At 42.0% G+C, this 21079-nt stretch overlaps 1 protein-coding gene and 1 long non-coding RNA gene across 6 annotated transcripts in view; one reads left to right on the forward strand and one right to left on the reverse strand.

Moving 5' to 3' along the window:
* LOC138767963 (uncharacterized) overlaps positions 1-21079 on the reverse strand; it is a 126018-nt gene that overhangs the window by 73804 nt on the left and 31135 nt on the right. The window lies entirely within an intron of this gene.
* Positions 1-21079, forward strand: part of LOC138767940 (adhesion G protein-coupled receptor E5-like) — a 65295-nt gene that overhangs the window by 7244 nt on the left and 36972 nt on the right. For both annotated transcript variants that reach the window (XM_069945849.1, XM_069945858.1), the window contains exons 2-5: positions 10477-10512; positions 11148-11180; positions 19729-19788; positions 20436-20537. In XM_069945849.1, the coding sequence (XP_069801950.1) occupies positions 10477-10512; positions 11148-11180; positions 19729-19788; positions 20436-20537 (231 nt within the window). The remainder of the gene's footprint in view (positions 1-10476; positions 10513-11147; positions 11181-19728; positions 19789-20435; positions 20538-21079) is intronic.

Raw genomic sequence — 21079 nt, forward strand, 5'->3', positions numbered from 1 at the left:
TGGGCACCTTTTGGGCAGCCATCACTTTCAAAGCAAATAACGCCCGCTATTTCATGATGACAGCCATGATTGTATAAATAATGGCCAATATTTGCTTTTGAAAATGATGGCAGTCCAAAAAGGCTGCCATAAGACGGCTGTGAGAACACAGCCTTACCCATATGCTTAACCTCTTAACATCTGCCAATACGCCTTTGTAAGGCGGCCTGGCGGTCATTGCATAGAGCGCAGGCTCAAGAGCTGAGCTCGCACTATATGCAGTGGGTGTCAGCTGTTTGTTACAGCTCACATCTGTCTGCAATTACAGGGAGCAGATTGGAGTTCGCTCCCGGGAATTTAACCCTCTGCATGCCATGATCATAATTGATCGCAGCATGCACAGACAGCCTTGATAGATACTGGACCTGTCAGGGCTCTGATTGGCACCCCCGCAACAAAGAACAGCAGTGCTGATCAGTTGCTGTGGCTGCTGGAGGGTTATACTTACCTTTCGGGGCAGCCTCGTGAGGTAGACTTAATCAGTAGAGCATTGATCTGACTGATCAATGCTATGCAGAAGCAATTTTTTTTTAAAAGTTTAATTTAACAGTACAAAAAACCCTTCCCTATTAAAAGTTTAAATCACCCCCCTTTTTCCATTTTTCAAATAAAAAACAAACAAAAAAAGGTGTGTGATATTGCCAGCAGTGAAATTGTCTGGATTATTAAAATTAACCATTATTGATCCCTTACAGTGATCGGCGTAAACGAAAAACACCAAACACCAAAATGGCCAAATTTTGGTGATATCATGCTTTAGATAGAATGGAATAAAAAAAAAATATGTGTCCAATCCACCCAAGTTTGGTACCAATAAAAAGTACAGATCATAATGCAAAAAATACGTCAATGTAGACTAATAATAAAGGTTATAGAAGTCAGAATATGAAAAGCCTTGTGGATAATATTTTAAAAACAAAGAATATTGTGGACAAGGAAAAGCCACAGTACGAAACAACTATAAAAAGGAGCCTATCCCTTCCTGTTATCTATCAAAAGCCAAGGGAATCTCTGGATGATAGCAGAAAATTTCAAGGATTAGTCCTGTCAACACTCTGACAAGGTAAACCATAAATAGGCTAACCTTGCCTGCCAAAGGAGAGAGACTTATCTTTTTTCTGGATAAGGATTGGGCAGGAACACTGGCTTCTGAGCTTTAATGGAGTTAAAATAATCATCTTAAAATCATGCCACTTACAAAGCTGGTATGTTGCCAGATCTGGGAATTAGGTCTTCTCGTGACGTCTGTAATAATATTGCTATGGTATGTAAAATCATGCAAAACAGACATTTTTGACCCATTTTCCCCCTGACAGCTTGCCGAGCTGGATAGATATCAATAAAAGAAAAAAAAGCATTCAGAACATACCGTACCTTTATTGCTGCATCCTTTTTTGGACTGTAAATAGTGTCAAGGAGGCGGGGCCTATTGTTTCTTTGGTCCTAGCAACTCTTGACCTCATTGTGCTGTATGCCCGCCCTTTGGCATAAATCAGTGATGCCCACTGCATACAGTACAAGGAATAGCAAAGCTAGGGCACAGGGGATGACAGCCCTGCCACCCTGGCACATCCCAAATGAGGCTATGTTTACACTGTCAAAATGACAGCTACTGTTAAAATTAACGAACGTTATTTGTTGTCAAATGACGTTAGCAATAAAAACAGTCATCATTTTGACAGTGTGAACATAGCCTAAGGGTACGTTCACACTTACCGGATCCGCAGCGGAAAATAAGCAGATCTGCAGCAGATTTCATTTAAATAACTGAACACAGCATCAAATCTGCACCATCAAATCTGCTGCGGATCTGCTGCGGATCCTGTAGGTGTGAACGCACCCTCAAGGTTTTTTTTTTTTATTAAAACAAAAACACAGGCATGTTCTTAATGCTTTTACGGACATCTACCCAGCGGTGCTGCAGGCTCAGTAGGTGGTCAGGGGATGACAGACTAACTTTATTGAGCAAGCAATTTTCTTGTTTTTTCCCTCTCCGCCTTTCAAGAGTAGTAACTTTTTTATCATTATGTCAACATAGCCGTAAGAGCTTGTTTTATTGCTGAACTGTACTTCTTAACGGCACAATTTTGGAGTTTATATAACTTATCGAGTTTCATTAACAATTTTTGGGGTGAAATGGATCAAAATGAAAATTGGAATTATTTATTTATTTTAAATATGTATATGTCTAGATAGTAACGTTTTAGGTGCCCCCTGCTATTCTACTAATTCATGAGTGTCCATTTAATGTGTCCAGTGCTGATGCAAAAAGACCCTTATTTGCTGAGCTGCACAATAACAGGAATTACAGACCCTCATCATTCATTAGGATGATTCAGACCCTGAGACCGAGCTACTAGGTATGTGACCACTGGCACTGACCACGAGGTGGACATTCTGAGAGGGAAGGTGCACTGGTGTGTAATAACAAGTATTTAACAGCAATTTCTAGGCACATAAACCTTTTTTTTAAGTAAATTATTCAAATTGAAAAACCTGATCTGAAAGAGTAAATTATTTACTGTTAGCAGAACCCTGGTAACATTTGAGCAATACACAGAAAGGACGTCCTAGAGCTGGAGAGGGTACAAAGACGGCAACTAAACTAATAAGGGGAATGGAGCATCTTAGTTATGAGGAGAGATTAATAGAATTACATTTGTTTAGTCTGGAGAAAAGACATTTAAGGGGAGATACAATTCATTTATTTAAATATATAAATGGCCCCTACAAGAAATATGGGGAAAAAAAAATCTTCCAGGTAAAACCTCCTCAAAAGGTTCTCCGGAGGCGACAAGCCTTCTTTACCATGAGAACAGTGAATCTGTGCACCAAAGTAACATAAATGCATATGTATAGAACTTATCATCATCCGTCCCCCTTCCCTGTATCCATCCCCTCCTTGTATACCCCCCTTCCCTGTATCCATCCCCTCCTAGTTTGAACTTGATGGACAAGTGTCTTTTTTTAACCCTACTATGTAATTCTCGTGAAATCCTTAAAGAGGTTATCCAGCGAAAATCTTTTTCATTAAACCAACTGGTGTCAGAAAGTTATATAGATTTGTAATTTACCTCTATTAAAAAATCTTTAAAAAGTCTTAAAAAATATTAAAAAATCTTCCCATACTTATCAGCTGCTGTATGTCCTGCAAGAAATGTTTTATTTTCACTCTCACACAGTGCTCTCTGCTGACATCTCTGGCCGAGATAGGAACTGTCCAGAGCAGGAGAGGCTTTCTATGGCGATTTATAGAAAACTGAGACAGAGTTCCTGTCTCGGCCAGAGATGTCAGCAGAGAGCACTGTGTCAGACTGAAAATAAAACAACACTTCCTGCAGAACATACAGCAGCTAATAAGTATGGTAAGATTTGGGATTTTTTTTTTAATAGAAGTAAATTACAAATCTATATGACTTTCTGACACCTGTTGATTTGAAAGAAAAAGATTTTCGCTGGATAACCCCTTAAAACAGTAGCACTAGATATAATGTTGTTTTGCTTTTCCTGTCATAGTATGGAGTGAGCTTTCCTGGAATGTGAGTTGCCATCACGCATCATCTACACAGCCCAATGTAAACACATGGGGCAATGTAAAGAAAGGTAAAAGCTTGTGTAACAAAAGAGGTGAACTCTCCAGTGCTCAAGCAGACACAGGAACCTGCAGCTGCATGCTGAAACCCTTACAACGTACTATATGCTGGTGCAATACAAATAACAGGAAATTAAGCACATACCGTCAAACATGTTTTTATACTTCTCTTATAACACTCTTCTTATTATCAAAGATCTTTAGAAGCATAAGGCTCGGGCATGCCAGTAACAAAGCATCAAACCCAATTATTACTAAAAATCTGCAACTTTGCTGAAACGTCAGACAAACAACAAAAAGGTCCCGTTTTTTATTTAGAAGCTTTTGTTCCCTTTGCCTGATACGTGAGTGTTGTTTAGCACTATGATTATTAAAGAAGAACTCTGGGAAAATACAAAAAATCCACTGCAGGCAGGGGGTGCAGGAACATAATAAAGAAGCTCGGGCATGCATGGCTATATGTAATAGCGATGCCCAGCTGACGGCTGATTGTCATATAAAATAATAAAGTAATAGGACACCGGAGAAGGCCCGAGGACACCAGGGAACGTGGTAAGGTGAGTTATTACTTTATTATTTTATATTAAAGGCAAGGGCTACATGGACATCGCTAACGATGTCCGTGCAGCCATTGCTGCCCGATAGTCGGCTCGTCTAATTGCTCAGTAAACGAGCGCCGATCTAGCAGATCAGCACTCATTTACAGTTTATAATTGGGCCATCTAATAACAGTCACTTTCAAAGTAAAATTTCTACAGTCTTACACCAATCAGTCCAGGTCAACCACTGACCTTACTATAACATAAGTGATTTGTGCTGTTGGATGCCAGACAATAGGAGTAGCGGCTTTTTAGCAAATATTACCACTTATTTGGACCTCTAGATGGCTGACAGCCTAAATCCAATAGTATCAAGATGGCCCTGTGAGTCAAAGAATCTACATCTTGCACTATAGAGAGTAAAGAAATAATTTAATCTGTTTAATGTATGTATTTTTTTTATTATTTTGATAAATTTTATTATACAAAAAGCAATTTCACATATCACAAAGATAATGTCTACCAAGCGCATTCAAGAAACCCTCTCTCCCAAAACTTCCCACACCCTTCCTTACAGGACCCTCCCAAACCCAGTTACATTTCCATCACAATTTGAGAAAGGAGAAACCTTCCCCCATATTCCCCCTCTTTAGCCATATAAACTACTACCCAACTACTTAAACTATTTTCCTACACTTCTGCTTAACATGATTAGGCGTAATCTGTCAATGGGAAATCCTTGCCCTTCTAAGGGGGAATGAGTACTGTAATTTGTGAAACAAATCTGCCTTTGTTTCTGTCCAGATGGATATTCTCTATTCATACAAGCAGAAGCAATGCATTTCTTGTACTTTTTTTAATGTCTAAGTATGGTGGGGAAACCTCTTTAAAGTCTTGGTTAATGTTTGGGTGTATTGAATGAGGCAAACTTTTATATTCCTACAAGCATGCAGCTCCTTGGTAACTCTTTATACTGTCCTGACAGATATGTGTTGGGTCACTCATAGGCCAGGTTCACACTACGTATAACACCAGCCGTTCTGTGACCCGGCCTGGTCACATGGAGGAATAGAGCATACTAATTGTAACCCTTTATAATAAGCTAAACTTACTATAATCAAATAATAGACCAAACAATTGGTATTAACTTAATTTATTAAAATTCTTTAAAATAGACACATTTTAAAAACCTATAGATACTTAAATTCATAAATATATCAACAGACATCAATAGTCTCACTCTTCCAGCTCAGACCATACATTCAACCATGTCATAAACAAATAAATATATATATATAACTGAAAGCCCTTTTCTTTATTAGAACGGCTTTACCCCACAGGAAAAGAAACTAAACATACATAAGCGATACAAGACCAGAGGGAGGGAGAGCGGGTCGCAGCTACTTATTCTTTTCTCCTAAATCTTCCACAGCGTGGGCAAAGTGACAGAAAATTCCCTGTGCCAGCTTCTAAATAAGCTCTGACCACGCCCCCTCCCTGTGTCTCCTCCAATCCCTACATGTCCCCCTGAGGCAAACTTTATCCTAAAGCCCCAGATACACTCTTTCTATAGGTTGCCTCTTAACCAATCAGAAGCTCCCTTAAAGCCACCAATCCCAAGCCAGCATACACATGATCGCCCCCCGCACCCCCCGGCCGCACGATCGCCCCCCCGCAGCCCCCATCGCCCCCGGCCGCATGATCGCCCCCCGCACTTCCCGGCCGCACGGGCTGCGGGGGGCAATCGTGCGGCCGGGGGCTGCGGGGAGGCGACCGTGCGGCCGGGGGGTGATCGTGCAGAGGGGGGGTGCGGGGGGCGATCATGAGGCCGGGGGGTGCGGGGGGCGATCGTGCGGCCGGGGGGTGCGGGGGGCGATCGTGCGGCCGGGGGGTGCAGGGGGCGATCGTGCGGCCGGGGGGTGCAGGGGGCAATCGTGCGGCCGGGGGTGCGGGGGGCGATCATGCGGCTGGGGGGTGCAGCGGGGGGCGATCATGCGGCCGGGGGGTGTGGGGGGCGATCCTGCAGCCGGGGGGTCCCCGTTCCTGCTTGCTTCGGCGGCTCCCGGCACATTCTGCCCGGCCAATTAGTGCGCTGCCCTGCCGCAGCGCACTGATTGGCCGGGCGGGCCGTGAAGACACCGGGAGCCCCAAAGCAAGCAGGAACGGGGACCCGGTAATGTATTATGTCCGGCGGCTAGGGGGTTAATGGGGAGGGCTGCAGACAAAATCGCAGCAGGGATGTACATCGGGTACAGTATAACCCAGATACAGACTGCAAATGCAGTCTGTATCTTCATAGATAGACCTCATGAAGATACAGACTGCATTTGCAGTCTGTATCTTTATACTTTACCTATCCTCTGATTCAGTGCCGCACGGCCGGGCGCCGCCATCTTAATTACGGGCCTTGCGTTCCACCGCTGGAACGCAAGTGACGTAATCAAGATTGCGGCGCCGGCCTTGCTGCACCGAAGAAGAGGATAGGTAAAGTATAAAGATACAGACTGCAGAGGCAGTCTGTATCTTAATAAATAGATTAGAGAAGAGGGACTAGAAAATACACAGCGATCTTGCGCTGTATAGCGCGAGATCACTGTGTATTAACGGAGCGGCGGGCAAAGGATCATAGGAACCTTTCCTGCCGCTCTGCATGACGGGAGTTTCCTGTCTCGCGCCGGCTCTTTTGAAAAGAGCCGGCTCGAGACAGGAAAGTAAAAAGGGAATAATTCAAAAACGTGACAATAAAAATAATGAATTATATTTATTTACAAATGTCAATAAAATTACGATTTACATCTAATTAGGGAATAAAATTTTTTTTACTTTCTTCCATGATTGGTTCTCTTTAACCCTTCCCCTGCTGCCCATTCCTTCATGTTAACCCCTCCTAATGGTCCGGGGTTAACCAGAATGATTATCCCGGCCGGTACTGCGGTACCAGCTGGATGATCTTCATTTGTGGTGAATTCGGATGCAGGCGCATCCGTGTGTGCCTGCATCCCAATTCACCACTGCACACAAAGTTGACAGCTGCATTTAAAATACTGCTTTTCCCCTTCCCTGGTGTCTAGTGGGGGGGATTGCCCCCTCGACCGGAGTCTGCGCCGTAATGTCGCTGATCCTGGCTCGGCACTTTTGCTTTTGGCTGCAGCAGATTAGTGTAGTTATACTAGAAGTCCCCCTAGAATGTGTGTAAAAAAAAAAAAAAAATTATTAATAAAAAATGCCCTCCCCTAATAAAAGCCTTTCCCCATTTTATAAATAAAAAGAAATAAATAAACATGTTTGGTATCGCCGCGTGCGTATTTGCCCGAACTATTAATTTATTTCATTCCTGATCTCTCACGGTAAATGGCGTAAGCGCCCAAAAAAATTCAAAGTGCAAAATTGCGCATTTTTTGTCACATCAAATCCAGAAAAATTGTAATAATTGAATAAATTGTGTAATTAAATAAACAGAGTTACATTATACAGAATTTTTTCACACAAGTTAATCAGCTCCGCTCCTTATGTGCAATAATCTAAAGACAACAGTTCAGACTGCACAATGTTACAAGCTTCCTTTAAGAAGAATAAAAATTGGCTTCCTAAAAATGCTGAGGTTTTGGCTCAGCACCCTTTCTTGACCTCACCTACTAGAGGTCAGGTATGTGCAAAGGTGTGTGGCAAAACTTATTGTATTCACATTAAAGGGTGAAGAAAAAAAATCTACAGTGGGGATTTCCTCTCTTTTGTCTCTATTGTAGCAACACAAGTAAAAATCACCCACATTGTACTTTGCAATAAGGGAAATCTTTGCTCATCTTTGCTAGGATTTCCCCTCGGGTTGTCTGGTATTACACATATGGGTGCTTGACAGGATGAATCATTTAACTCTAAAAGCTGATGCTGGTATTAAATGTTGGGCCAATCTAAAGCAGGCCATAAATTGTATAGTATGTCCCTGGTCCAACCCTTAAAGGGATATTCTTTACTATAAGGGTTGAGCCCAGCTAATGATTGTTACTAGAGAATAGAGAACTTCAAGTACATGTCTGTCATGTTTGTCTGAACACTGAACGCTCTGAATTTCATTACCGCTGGCTAAAGAAGTTGGATGCAGCACTAAGACTCCCTGGAAAACATGAATACAGCCATAGGACATAGACTGTTGCCATATTTTCCAGGACTCCCTAAGGCTGCATTCAATGTCTCATCTCTAATTGTTACAGTAGTGTTTTAAGGTACTATTACATGGAGTGATTTTTAACGATTAACGATAAACGATCGCAAACAAGATTGTTTATCGTTAACCTGAAATTGTTCACCATATTACACAGAGCCATAGTCGTTAGTTACGATCATTACTAAGATCGTTTATTTTAAGGATGGTCCGAACCTGCCGAGGTTCGGGTTCGTATGAACCCGAACGCTCGGCATCAGATTCCCGCTGTCTGCCCGCTCCGTGCAGCGGGTGGATACAGCGGGAGGAACGCCTGGAAAACTGGGATACAGTCTATGGCTATGGCTGTATCCCAGTTTTCCAGGCGGTCCTCCCACTGTATCCACCCTCTCCACGGAGCGGGCAGACAGCGGGAATCATTGCCGAGAGTTCGGATTCTTACGAACCCGAACCTCGGCAGGTTCAGACCATCCCTAGTTTATTTCTTCTGATCCCAGCAAAACAATGAACAATGTGCAATTACACTAAACAATTAGTGAACAAATGCGGAACTTGAGCGAACGAATGTGGAATTACAGTGAACAATCAGCGAACGATTAACAACGATTTTAGGTTTAGATCTAAATGAACGATCAACGACATAAGAACGATTTTTCAATTGTTGCCCCCAATTACACAGAACGATCTGTGTAATAGGGCCCTTAGAGCTTCTTTCCTAAAGCCTTATTATGGCGGGTGCTCAAGGTGAATAAAAACCTTTTTCTTAGTCTCAACCATAGGGACGATAACACTTTCCATGTCAGTCTATCACCAATAATATAAAGAAATGAAGAAATTCCTTATGTTGGTTTCTTGCCGTGTAAATGATGTTATTGTACAAAGTCTCCACCACAACTGCTGGGACTATTCCACGGATCTAACCAGCTTTCTATTAATAATAAAGTTTCTAGCTTCTTACCTTGTGGTTTTCTCCCTTCATAGCCCATTCAGGGCTCCAGGAGACATCTGCTTACATCCACTAGCTTCCTGCAGTTTGTTAATATCTTGAATATATATATATTTTATCTTTCCATCGTATTTCCTGTGTGTCTTCCATCCTGTATATCTTTTTTTTTAGAATCAAATCTTTAAACATATAAATATTAGGCAAACTTGAACCCTCAAGATACAATGATACCACCAGCTAGAACACTGGCATTACAGCACTGGCACAAAGCCACCACCTGGTAACCTCTAATCCGTTCCAATGCAGACATCTTTTAGAGTGAATGTCACCCGCTGACCACACCACTAGATCCATAAAAGCATTCAGAACTTACTGTTGCTGTCTGTGCTTCGTGAATAAACTTTTTTATTTGAGCTATGAATACTGTCAGGGAAGCAGGGCCCATCATTTCCTGGGCCACTGCGCCCCTAACACCTTACTGTGCTGTATTCTCCGTGTGTGTCGTATTTTGTGCAAAGGAGCGCACATACAGCACTATAAATCGTGGAGGTGCTGGGACCCAGGAACTATAAGCGTCCTTGACGCTTTTCATGGCCTGAATAAAATACAAATACAGACACAGGCAACATAGTTATCTTTTAAATGACTTTATTGATATCTATCCAGTGGTGCTGCCAGATCGGTGGGCGGTCAGGGAGTGACAGATTCACTTTAAGATAAGCAACTAGAACCGGTCCCTAAGCTATATTGTGGCCCCATGAAGCGTCCTCAAACACGTACTGAAGCCATTCTCCACATCAGATCATCACTGCACCACTTCATAAAGCCACAACACACAACCCAAATTCAACAAGATCCATATGAAAGGTTGTAGGTTGTAAAATGGAAATCTATTCTTTTAGAATGCTGTTAAAGTGAACTGGTTGTGGGCCATTTCATCCAAACTGAACCTTTTCGTAACACCCGTAACACCTAGTTAAACATTTATTTTTTTAACAGCTAATTTAAAAAAATACAATTTAACCACAAAAGTTATAAATATACATTAAGACTCTTTTTTTACTAGGTTTAACTGGGTGTTACGGGTGTTACGAAAAGGTTCAGTTTGGATGGAATGGCCCTTGTATAGAATATAAATCCACTGGATGCCACTAATGGGAGACATTTTAGCTAATCCTGTAACATGTCTTTTTTGCAGGCCTCACAAGTATGGCAGGCGTTCGACCCCTAGAAGGTAAGAAATTATTAGACACAGATTTCAGTCGTTTTATACAGATTGTAATAGCTTTTTGTTCTTTGAGCTTGTACTACTAGACTAAGTTAAAGTTTAGATTTACAGTCTATAGTATCTTTTGTTAAGTGGCTAAAATTTCTAGAATAATTCTTATTATAGTTCCCTTTTTCTGTATGAAGCACAATACTGGGATATCTCATTGTATATGTTACATAAAACACTGTGGTAATACAAAAATATCATTACATGTAGTTCCTGACATTCTTGTTTTTTGAGTTGCATTTACTCCCCCCCCTCATCCTGCACACTTGACCTCTGTTGGGCCCCTCCTTAGTGGAGTAGTGAAGGTACAGCTGCTAAGCTGCCCCCTTCCTACACTTATAGCTGAAAGCCATGACCCTTATATGAGGTGCAAAGGGAACAGGCCCGGAGTGCATGCTGCAAAGACTACAGAGAAATGTACCCTGACAGTACACGGTTTATGTGCAGTCTGTACCCAGAGAGACTCATATCTGCAGAGTGCTTCATTCTGATTTTCAATATAATTACAGAAGTGTTCATATTCTTACATTAAAATGTAAAACGAACCATCTCTACCATACATAATAAAACGTTAAATCATTTTTTTTCCCCAGGTCATTCAAGTTCGAGACCTCCAAGTACCACAGGTAAAAAAAAAACAAAAAACTTTTATCAATATGTTACTCCTCTTTAGTTATGTAGAAAAAAAAGATATGGGCTCCTTTTAAAGTCTGTGCCCATTTTCTATTTTTGTGTTTTCATTTTTCCTTTTTGCCTTTAGGAGCGAAAATGTTTTTATTTTTCCATCTACAGAGATGTAATAAAGGCTTTTTTCCTTTTTTTGTAAGACCAACTGTTATTTTGTAATCACACTCATGCACTCAGTGGTTCGCACTGTTAGGCCAGGTTCACACTACGGGGGAGATTTATCAAACATGGTGTAAAGTGAAACTGGCTCAGTTGCCCCTAGCAACCAATCAGATTCCACCTTTCACTCCTCACAGACTGTTTGGAAAATGAAAGGTGGAATCTGATTGGTTGCTAGGGGCAACTGAGCCAGCTCTACTTTACACCATGTTTGATAAATCTCCCCCGTAGTGCGCATAATGGAGTATGTGGTTTTGAAACAAACAGAAAAAAATTCAATTAAACTCTGAGAAAGAAACGCCACAGTTTGCTGAAAAATCAAAAAACGCCAAACCTGCCACAGAACCAAAAGAAGTTAAAAAAAAAAAAAAGAAAAAAAAAAATCAATGGAGCCGCGTCATAGAGGGGAGAGAATTCCCTCCCACTGGGGGTGGGCCAGCCGACCTCCACCACTTCAGCATGGCCCGATACCGCTGGATACAACGGCGCCGTTCTATCGGTGTGTTAAATTCAAGGGGATGTACCTTGGTGGTACATCCTCTTTAACCCAGAATAAGCAGAAATTTAAACAAATAAATGATAATTTATCTTAGAATTTTCACTACAAAACTACATATTAATCTGCTCAGCTCATCCTTTCTATAAGATGCTGCCTGCAGAATGGACTGCATTTTCAAAATGATAGCCTTAATATGGATCTTTAAATGTCCTATGTTCCCACACAGTATTTTTGCAACCAAAACCAGGAGTGGATTGAAAACATAGAAAGGCTATGTTCACACACTGATGAAATTTAGTGGTTGGCCATCATTCTATGACAAATATAGGCTGTTATTTTACCTTAAATGGTGGCCATCTAATCAATTTCAGCAGTGTGTAAACATAGCCTTAGGGTACTATTACACGGAACGATAATCGGCCAAATCGCCTCGATTCGGCCGATTATCCCTCTGTGTAATAAATACAACGTTCAGCCGATGACAACGATCATCGGCTGATTGTTGAAATAGGTTCTTACCTACATTCGTCAGGCACCGACCGCGCATCGCTACGTGTAATAGCAGTGCGCGGCCAGCAACTGACGATATACATTACCTATCCACGTTCCAGGGCTGCTCCTGCGGTCTTCTCCCCGGGTCCCGCGTGCTCTTGCTTCAGAGTGGCCTGTCAGCTGACAAGTTGCCTGGCCAATCACAGGCCGCGGCGTCCTGGCCTGTGATTGGCTGAGCGGCCTGTCAGCTGACAGGTCACTCTAAAGCTAGAGCGTGCGGGACTCGGGGAGAAGCGGACCACAGGAGCAGCCCTGGAGCCTGGATAGGTAATGTATATCGTTTAAGCAAGGGCTGCAAGGACATCGGTAACAATGTCCCTGCAGCCCTTGTTAAACGATTATCAGGCCGTGTAATAGGCCCAGTAAACGAGCGACGATCTAGTAGATCGGCGCTCGTTTACAGGTATTATCGGGCCCCTATCGGCCCGTGTAATACCAACCTTACTGTGTTTTCAAACCACTCCTGGTTTTGCAAAATACTGACCAAAATACTCAGCAAAGGGGTACTTTGTAGAATAATTTCTTTCAAATAAACTGGTGGCAGAAAGTTATATACATTAGTAATTTACTTTATTCAAAAGTAATTAGTAATTTCTACTATTCAAAAAGTGATGTTTTCTTCCAGTATGAGTACTGTAACAGACTGGAAAGAATACACCACTTTCTGCAGGATATACAGCAGCTGATAAGTACTGGAAGACTAGAGATAAATAGAAGTATATTACAAATCTATATAACTTCCTGACCAGTTGATTTAAAGCGACTCTGTACCCACAATCTGACCCCCCCAAACCGTTTGTACCTTCGGATAGCTGCTTTTAATCCAAGATCTGTCCTGGGATCCATTCGGCAGGTGATGCATTTATTGTCCTAAAAAACAACTTTTAAACTTGCCGGCTTAGATTGTGTATGCATTAGGCTGGCACCACCTCTCTGTCCCTCCCCACCGCTCTCCTCATCATTAGGAATGCTCCAGACAGATTGCCTCCTATTCATCAGCTGTGTTAATACTGAACATGGGCTGGATAATTAAGGCACCTGTGCAATGTTCAGACAGGAGAAAATGTTCCAGGAGCATTCCTAATGATGAAGAGGGCAGGGAGGAGGGACAGAGAGGTTGTGCCAGCCTAATGCACACACACTCTAGGCCACGGCCATAGGGCTGCAAGTTTAAAAGTTGTTTTTAGGACAGACCGCAGGACAGATCTTGGATTAAAAGCAGATTTTAGTTGCTTTAGGGTACTATTACACGGAACGATAATCGTCCCGATTCGGCCGATTATCGTTCCATGTAATAAATACAACGATCAGCCGATGACAACGATCATCGGCTGATCGTTCATATAGGTTTGGACATATATTTGTTGAGCGCCGACCGCGCACCGCTACGTGTAATGGCGTAACAGCGGTGCGTGGTCGGCAACTGACGATATACATTACCTATCCACATTCCAGGGCTGCTCCAGCGGTCTGCTTCTCCCCGGGTCCCGCGCGCTCCAGCTTCAGAGTGGCCTGTCAGCTGACAGGCCACTCAGCCAATCACAGGCCACGGCGGTCCTGGCCTGTGATTGGCTGAGTGGCCTGTCAGCTGACAGGCCACTCTGAAGCTGGAGCGCTCGGGACCCGGGCAGAAGCGGACCGCAGGAGCAGCCCTGGAACGTGGATAGGTAATGTATGTAGTTTAAACAAGGGCTGCAACGACATCGGTAACGATGTCCTTGCAGCCCTTGTTAAACGATTATCGGGCCATGTAATAGGCCCAGTAAACGAGCGACAATCTAGCAGATCGCTGCTCGTTTACAGGTATTATTGGGCCCCCATCGGCCCGTGTAATACCACCCTTAAAGTCAGACTCTTGCTTTCTCCTTCAGTGACTGTCAGTTGCTTTCAGCTCAGTTGCTTTCAGCTCAACTGACAGCCACAGTAAGTGAGCTCATCTGCCCTCTTGACAGTTAAACGCTGCTACATTTGGGTCCAATCGGCTTCCCCAATGAGCAATCACTGTGTGCCAATCAGTTATCATAGCAGCCTGAGGACTTCCAACCGATCTACCACTACAGCCTCCTATAACCAGGCTGTACTAGTAGATCACCAAGTTAACAGACCAATCCAATAAATACGCATTGCATTTATCAATATAAGCACTCTAATAACTACTTATACAAGGCCCCTAAGGTGATTTAAATACAAAAAAAAAAAAAGGGTACAAAATTAAAAACGTTCTTAAAAGTATAAAATGTCATAACATTTCTAATTTTTCCCTTTACCATTTTAAAATAAATAAAATATACATACTTGGTATGCAGAAATGTCTGGACTGTTAAACTGTAATGATTGTGCACAGTGAAGGCAGTATTAAAAAGAAAAAAAAACGCATAACTAAATACCAGAATTGTGTTTTTGTCATATATCTCCGAAAAAATTTGGAATAAACAAGGATCAAAAAGTCCAATTTCTGTGAAAATGGTGTTAATAGAAATTACAGATTGTAATGACTGGAGTCATGAATCCACTGAACTGCTGCTCCAGGAAGCAGAGTCTAAGGGCCACTTGTCTTCACCAGAGCCTCCATGGACTTGCTGTGGCAGGGGATCCCCAGGTCGCTAACCCTGGCTTGGCTTGCTAGCAGTAACGGGTGAGGTGCAGCTGGAGGCACGTAGGCAGGAGAGCAGGCAGCAACACAGCAGGATTCAAAGCTAGGAATCACAGCAGGAGAGCTGGGACAACAATACTAAGGTTTAGCATGCAGAGGCTCCAACAAGGGAGGTCAGGGCAGGTGGACATGTTTATAACAAGGATGTGTTTGGTGTTAATCAATTAAGGGCACACTAGCTCTTCCCATCTGCATGATCCGGTGCAGGTCCCCGCCTCCTAGGCAGGGCACAGCAGGATGGAGCAGAAGAGCAGACAGGTGAAGTCCAGGGGTAGCAGGAACTCCTGCACATGGGCTCCGGAGTGCGGTGAGAACAGCCAGCGGGAAGAGCAGGTGTGGTGGAGGCTCAGAGCAGGCGACACCGCCATGGCTGTGACACAGACCACCATGGAAAAAGCCCTCAGGCTTCCCTTAGACATGAATTTAGCACAGTGTTTTTTAGGCTGAAAAAACACCATGAAAAGCACCCGAAAATTGCGAGCAGTTTTTCCTCCATGATGTTTATTTTTTATGGCATTTACTAATTTTAGTGTAAATGGCTATGTTTACAAGTTTTTTCAGCTCCGTTTAAAATTACGTCCGTCATTTTGAGTCTAAAATAACAGACGTCATTTAGCAGCCTGGCCTCCCCTGGTGTTTGCACATTATTCTAGTTTGGGGTTACTAATCGTACTTTGCGTGCGGCTTAATTGAAAAGTCCATTGAGTTTAATGGTAAAAACGGAGATAGAACGGGGACAAAAGAAAAAAGTGTGTGAAGAACTAATAAAAACATCTGCTTTTTGCAAAAGACGTCTGAAAATAATGATTATGTTCCTTATTTTGACGGCCGCGGTAAAAACGTCCGTTATTCAATGCATTGTGTGCATTGGACGTCCGTCTTCCATTGACTTCAATACATTGCCATTGCAGTCAGTAAAATTGCGGCAAAGACTGACTTTTTTAAAATATCAAAATCGTCCGCCTTCTCTCTATTTTTGATGTGTGTTAACAAAGCCAATAAGGGTATTCTTTCCTAGCACCCCCCCCCCCCAATTCCCCACGGAACAATCATTATAGCAAACATATAACAGATCATTATCATGCGAAAGAACATTCAGTCATTATACAAGACCCCTAAGGGGATTTAAATAAAATACACGTACCAAGTCAAAAATATTTGTTAAAGTATAAAATGTAATAAAATTTTGAATCATTTCCCTTTGTCATTTTCAAATAAAGTAAATAAACTTCGACAAAAAATAATCATTATAGCCAACAGATAACAGATGGTTATTGTGCGAAAGAACATTCACACATAAATGATCGCTCGTTCAGGGAAGAATACTCGCAGAACTTTCCCAGAATACGCCTATAAAGATCGCCCATCCTCCGCCCTGTGTCGACGATTATGTATATGTAGCTGTAACAAATTTGACGACATGGAATAAAATGTGCATATCTGTAAAACAATTAATCATTAATCAAACGATTGTTTAATGTCTATTCAACCATCAACCTACTTTTACCTAATGTCTATGGCCACTCCATCTGAACTAGGTTCTTAAGCAGCAAATAACACTATGGCCCGACCTAAAGTACAAAACTTTAGAGCGCGTACAGATTTCAGGAGTGAGATGTGTTGGTGACTAAGCCTTTCCTGGTTTTGTTAGAATCTAGAAAAGATTTTTATCAAAATGCCGCCAGATGTTGCCCTGGATCATAATCTGAAATATGTTTAAAAAATCATTTTGCAGCCTTTCCTGTTTTCTATAGAGACCACACAGTATATAAAGCCGCCCCAGCGAGAGAGAAGAGTCGTGACAGGAAATGCCGAGTACAATGTGAGAGAATGGGCAGATAGTGTCCTAGTTTGATAGCAGTATCTACATATAAGCTTTAGAGTCAAAGAGCAAGGATTTAAGTATGTCCTGCATGTATTAGTACTGTGTACTGCACTGCTGTCCAAGAGAAGTACTCAGGCTTTTAATGACAGGTTCCCTCTTTTGGGGAGGGGGCAGTTTTAAGGGGGTGTCCAGCGAAAAACTTTTTTCTTCAAATCAGAAGTGTCAGAAATATGAAATATTAAAAATTCTCAAGCCTTCCCATACTTATTAGCTACTATATGTCCTGCAGGAAGTGGTGTTTTATTTTCAGTCTGACACAGCGCTCTCTGCTGACATCTGTGGCCGAGACAGTAACTCTGTCTCGGTTTTCTATGAATCCCCATAGAAAACTTGATAATTTTTAATAGAAGTAAATTACAAATCTATATAACTTTCTGACACCAGTTGATTTAAAAGAAAAAGTTTTTCACTAGACAACCCTTTTAACTTTAACAGGGTTTACAGGATTAAAAGAAATATTTTATTATTTTTTCTTGTGCAAAGAAGCTTTTTTTCCTTATGTGAGGGAGCTTTTTTGCATACACAGTGGTGCCTTGGATTACGAGCATAATTCGTTCCAGGACGGCACTTGTAATCCAAGTTCACTCTTAAAACAAAGCAAATTTTCCCATAAGAAATCATAGAAATGCAGATAATTGGTTCCACACCCCAAAAATAATGATTTATTATTCTGAATAACATGGAAAACAGATGAAACAAACATTCAAAAACAGCAGAATATGTGATATTATAAGTTACTGGACAGTAATGGAGAGGATGGGAAACACAAGGGCCGACAGAGACTGCAGGGAGTATGAAGGAATGAGCAGGGTATATGTGGGCACATACATGCAGCACTCTGTCCGGGGAGAGAGGGGTTACAGCTATGGAGAGATTACCTCCACAGTCCTGTCCTCTGATGTAAGCCCCAGCCTGAAGTAGATCTGCTATGATTTGGAAGGTGAGGGAGACTTCCTGGGTCAGAGTACAGGGCTGTAGACCCCGCTATGCAGACCATGCCCCTCCTCTACTCGTGCTCCCACCGAGTACAGGGAGCTCTTACACCAAAGCAATGCTCTTACACCAAGTCACAATTTTGAAAAACTGTGAGCTCTTAAACCAAGTTACTCTTAAACCAAGGTACCACTGTACTTTTATCCCAGTGGAGCATGAATGGTCTGTAAAGGTGTCTATAAGAGGCTGGTTTGGCTGACAGTATCAGATGTAAAGGGGCCTCCTGACTCTACCACTAATACCAGTGCTTATAAAAATTGAGAGTTTTGCAAGAGTTTTGCAGCCCAACCCTTTTGTTGTCAAAGTAATAAGTCTGCACTAGAGCTGCCTGGCTGTGGCATAACCCTCTCCATAGGGAATACATGAACATTCAGGTGTGTGTGTGTATGAGGAAGAAACTACCATTGGCACTATCTGGCAGCGAAAAACGTTATGGTTCTTGTAATGCTACAATGAAGAAGAAAAAAAAAATCTATCCTTAAAATCTTGTTTTACCAAAAACACCTATGGCCTATTCATCAGACCCCTCTAATCTTGAAAGCTGAGGGCCACAGTCTCCTGTAAGTATGAAGTGTAGTCACACAGGCATGCTGCCGTTCCATTGATTGCCTATTATGATAAATGCATATTAATATTAAATCTGTCCAAAATAGATCAGAAATATGACCGTGCATAAGGTTCAAGAACAGATATCACAGCTATAAAATACATTCCGTCAGTCATATTCTGGCTCCATTTAGTAAATATTTCATAATTGTAATTCCTTCGATTGTTTTTAAAAAATTGTGTTGTTTACCACTGGATGCTGTACAGAGATATAAGGAGACAATGGGGAAAGGCATAATGCTTTCTGTGTCTCAACTTTTTCTCCTTGTGCATTGTTGCGCCTGGGTAATGATCTGGCACACAGCAGATTGCTATATCAAACACTATGGCACTAAAGAGATATGCACAAACAGGACCGCTAATAGTAAGTCTACCCCACTGTAGCCAGTGGAGAGTATCTATATATGGCAGAACATGGAGGCTGTACAGCTCTTTAAGAAGGCCTTCATTCCTATCAAAATGTCAACAAAAAAACCTTAATAGGAAAATCACTTAAAGAATCACTGTCATAAATTTTTTATTTTTGCAGAAATCAATAGTCCAGGCAATTTAAAAAAAACTTTGTAATTGGGTTTATTTGGCAAATCTGCCATTATCTGCATTTAAAAAGACTTTTCCCAGGTCCCCCCTCCTCTCTTTTTTGCCATCCACTGCTCAGAATCAGGAAATCTCAATCAGACAGGTTCTGTCTGTGCTATGGAGAGGGGAGGAGAGATTATTGAGATGAGTCGACAGCAGAGAGCAGAGAACAAAGGATTACACAACAGGGAGCCGGCTGAAATCCAGTATTCAGAGGTCAGTGGTGACATCAGAGGAGATAGCCTGGTGATGTAGCTGTAAATTAGCTCTTTGTTGTCCTGTTTTGGAGCCTCATCTTCTCTCCTCCATAGACAACAATCAAGACAGGGGGGAGAGCTTTAAACTGCTTTTTCATGATAAAAATGCATTTTTCGGCTAATAAACCCAATTACAAAGTTTCTTAAAATCGCCTGGACTATTGATTTCTGCAAAAAAAATAAAAATAAAAATAATGACAGTGACACTTTAAAGTAAATTTGCATAATAGTATTTTGCTATTTTTACAGTTCCATTTATTAATCTTTAGAGATTTCTGTATGCTAACAGTCTTTTCCTTTCTAGGTGCCAGTAAATCAACAACTAATCAAGAATTATGGTGTCCCAATGGAACTCTACCTCCAGGTATGTATAAATGTCTGTCCGATACAAAGGTCACAGGGTTTCTGTCACTGCAGAGAGCTTAAAGCTGGTACTTTAGTGTAGCTGATAATAACAGAAGAGCATGGCTGTTTTCAGAAATCTTGCTGGTGCCGTTATTTCCTGAAAAATATTTTTATTCCTGTGGCGGTGGGGTCAAAGAGATGAGGCCTAGGGCTGCAACGCTTCTCTGAGCTTCCTCCCCACCTCCAGGCCTTTCAGCAACGCCCCTGAGCTGGTTTATGGACCCTTTTCCCATACAAACACTGCGCATGTGCTGTTGCATCATGAAGTGGCACAGGCGCACTGACTCGGGAGCTCAACCGTGAAAGTGCGTCTACTCCACTTCACAACAAAGAAGTGTGCCCCTAAACCCTTGTCACTGATGCAGATCATCATTGTCCTCAAGGGTCCTATACTGCTGAGGCCAGTAACTGGCACACATTTCTAGACAGATACTAGGAAGCGGTGAGCAGTAGTGGATTGGGATTAGGCAATTGTGTACTACTAATAAATCTAGCTAAAAAAAATTAAAAAAAAAAGCCGTACAACCCCCTTTAAATATAGCAGAAAGAGCGAGAATACAGATGCTTTCAGGAAAAGCAGAACTGACTCCTTTTATTATTCCTCAGGTACACAGAGGTGCAGGAATCATATCTGCTCTGAAGACGGGACGGTTAATAGATCGTATCCCTGTATACCAGGGTATAGAAAGGATGGAGATGACTGCTTAGGTAAGTGCTGTGGGTGAACCTAATAACACAGTGGGGGAAGTATTCTAGGCAAACTGTGCCAAAAAAGAACACTTTACAGTTCATACCAAGTGCCAACTGTATGTGGTGCAGTAGTTTTCATTTTGAACAGTTTGCCAGAATTTAGTTGTGGCATCTTTTACAGCGGCTGGCACATATACTACATATAACCACTTTTTGAGACACATTGTTCGTTATCAAGAAAAAAAACCTTTGGGTTTTTGACTAATTTGCCTATAATTTTGGAATAGATTTAAATCTCTTTGAAAATGGTGAATTAGAAAAATTTGAATAGAATTTTTAAAAAATTAAATTATTGGTGCACAGAGTGCGGGTGTGCAGCAAGTGACTGCTCCTCCTGCAGGTCAGAGCACCATCTGCTGGGCCACCTGCCCACACTCAGAAGATTGCCACCATGCCCCCCCCTCCCACGAGACCCCCCACCGGGCCACCCACACCAACGAGATGCCCGTCCGCATCCAGGAGATCGCATTCGCCACCTGTTCCCAATTCCACCACCCACT

This window comes from Dendropsophus ebraccatus, chromosome 1 (genome assembly GCF_027789765.1).
Source record: "Dendropsophus ebraccatus isolate aDenEbr1 chromosome 1, aDenEbr1.pat, whole genome shotgun sequence".
In the NCBI taxonomy this organism is placed as follows: Eukaryota; Metazoa; Chordata; class Amphibia; order Anura; family Hylidae; genus Dendropsophus; species Dendropsophus ebraccatus.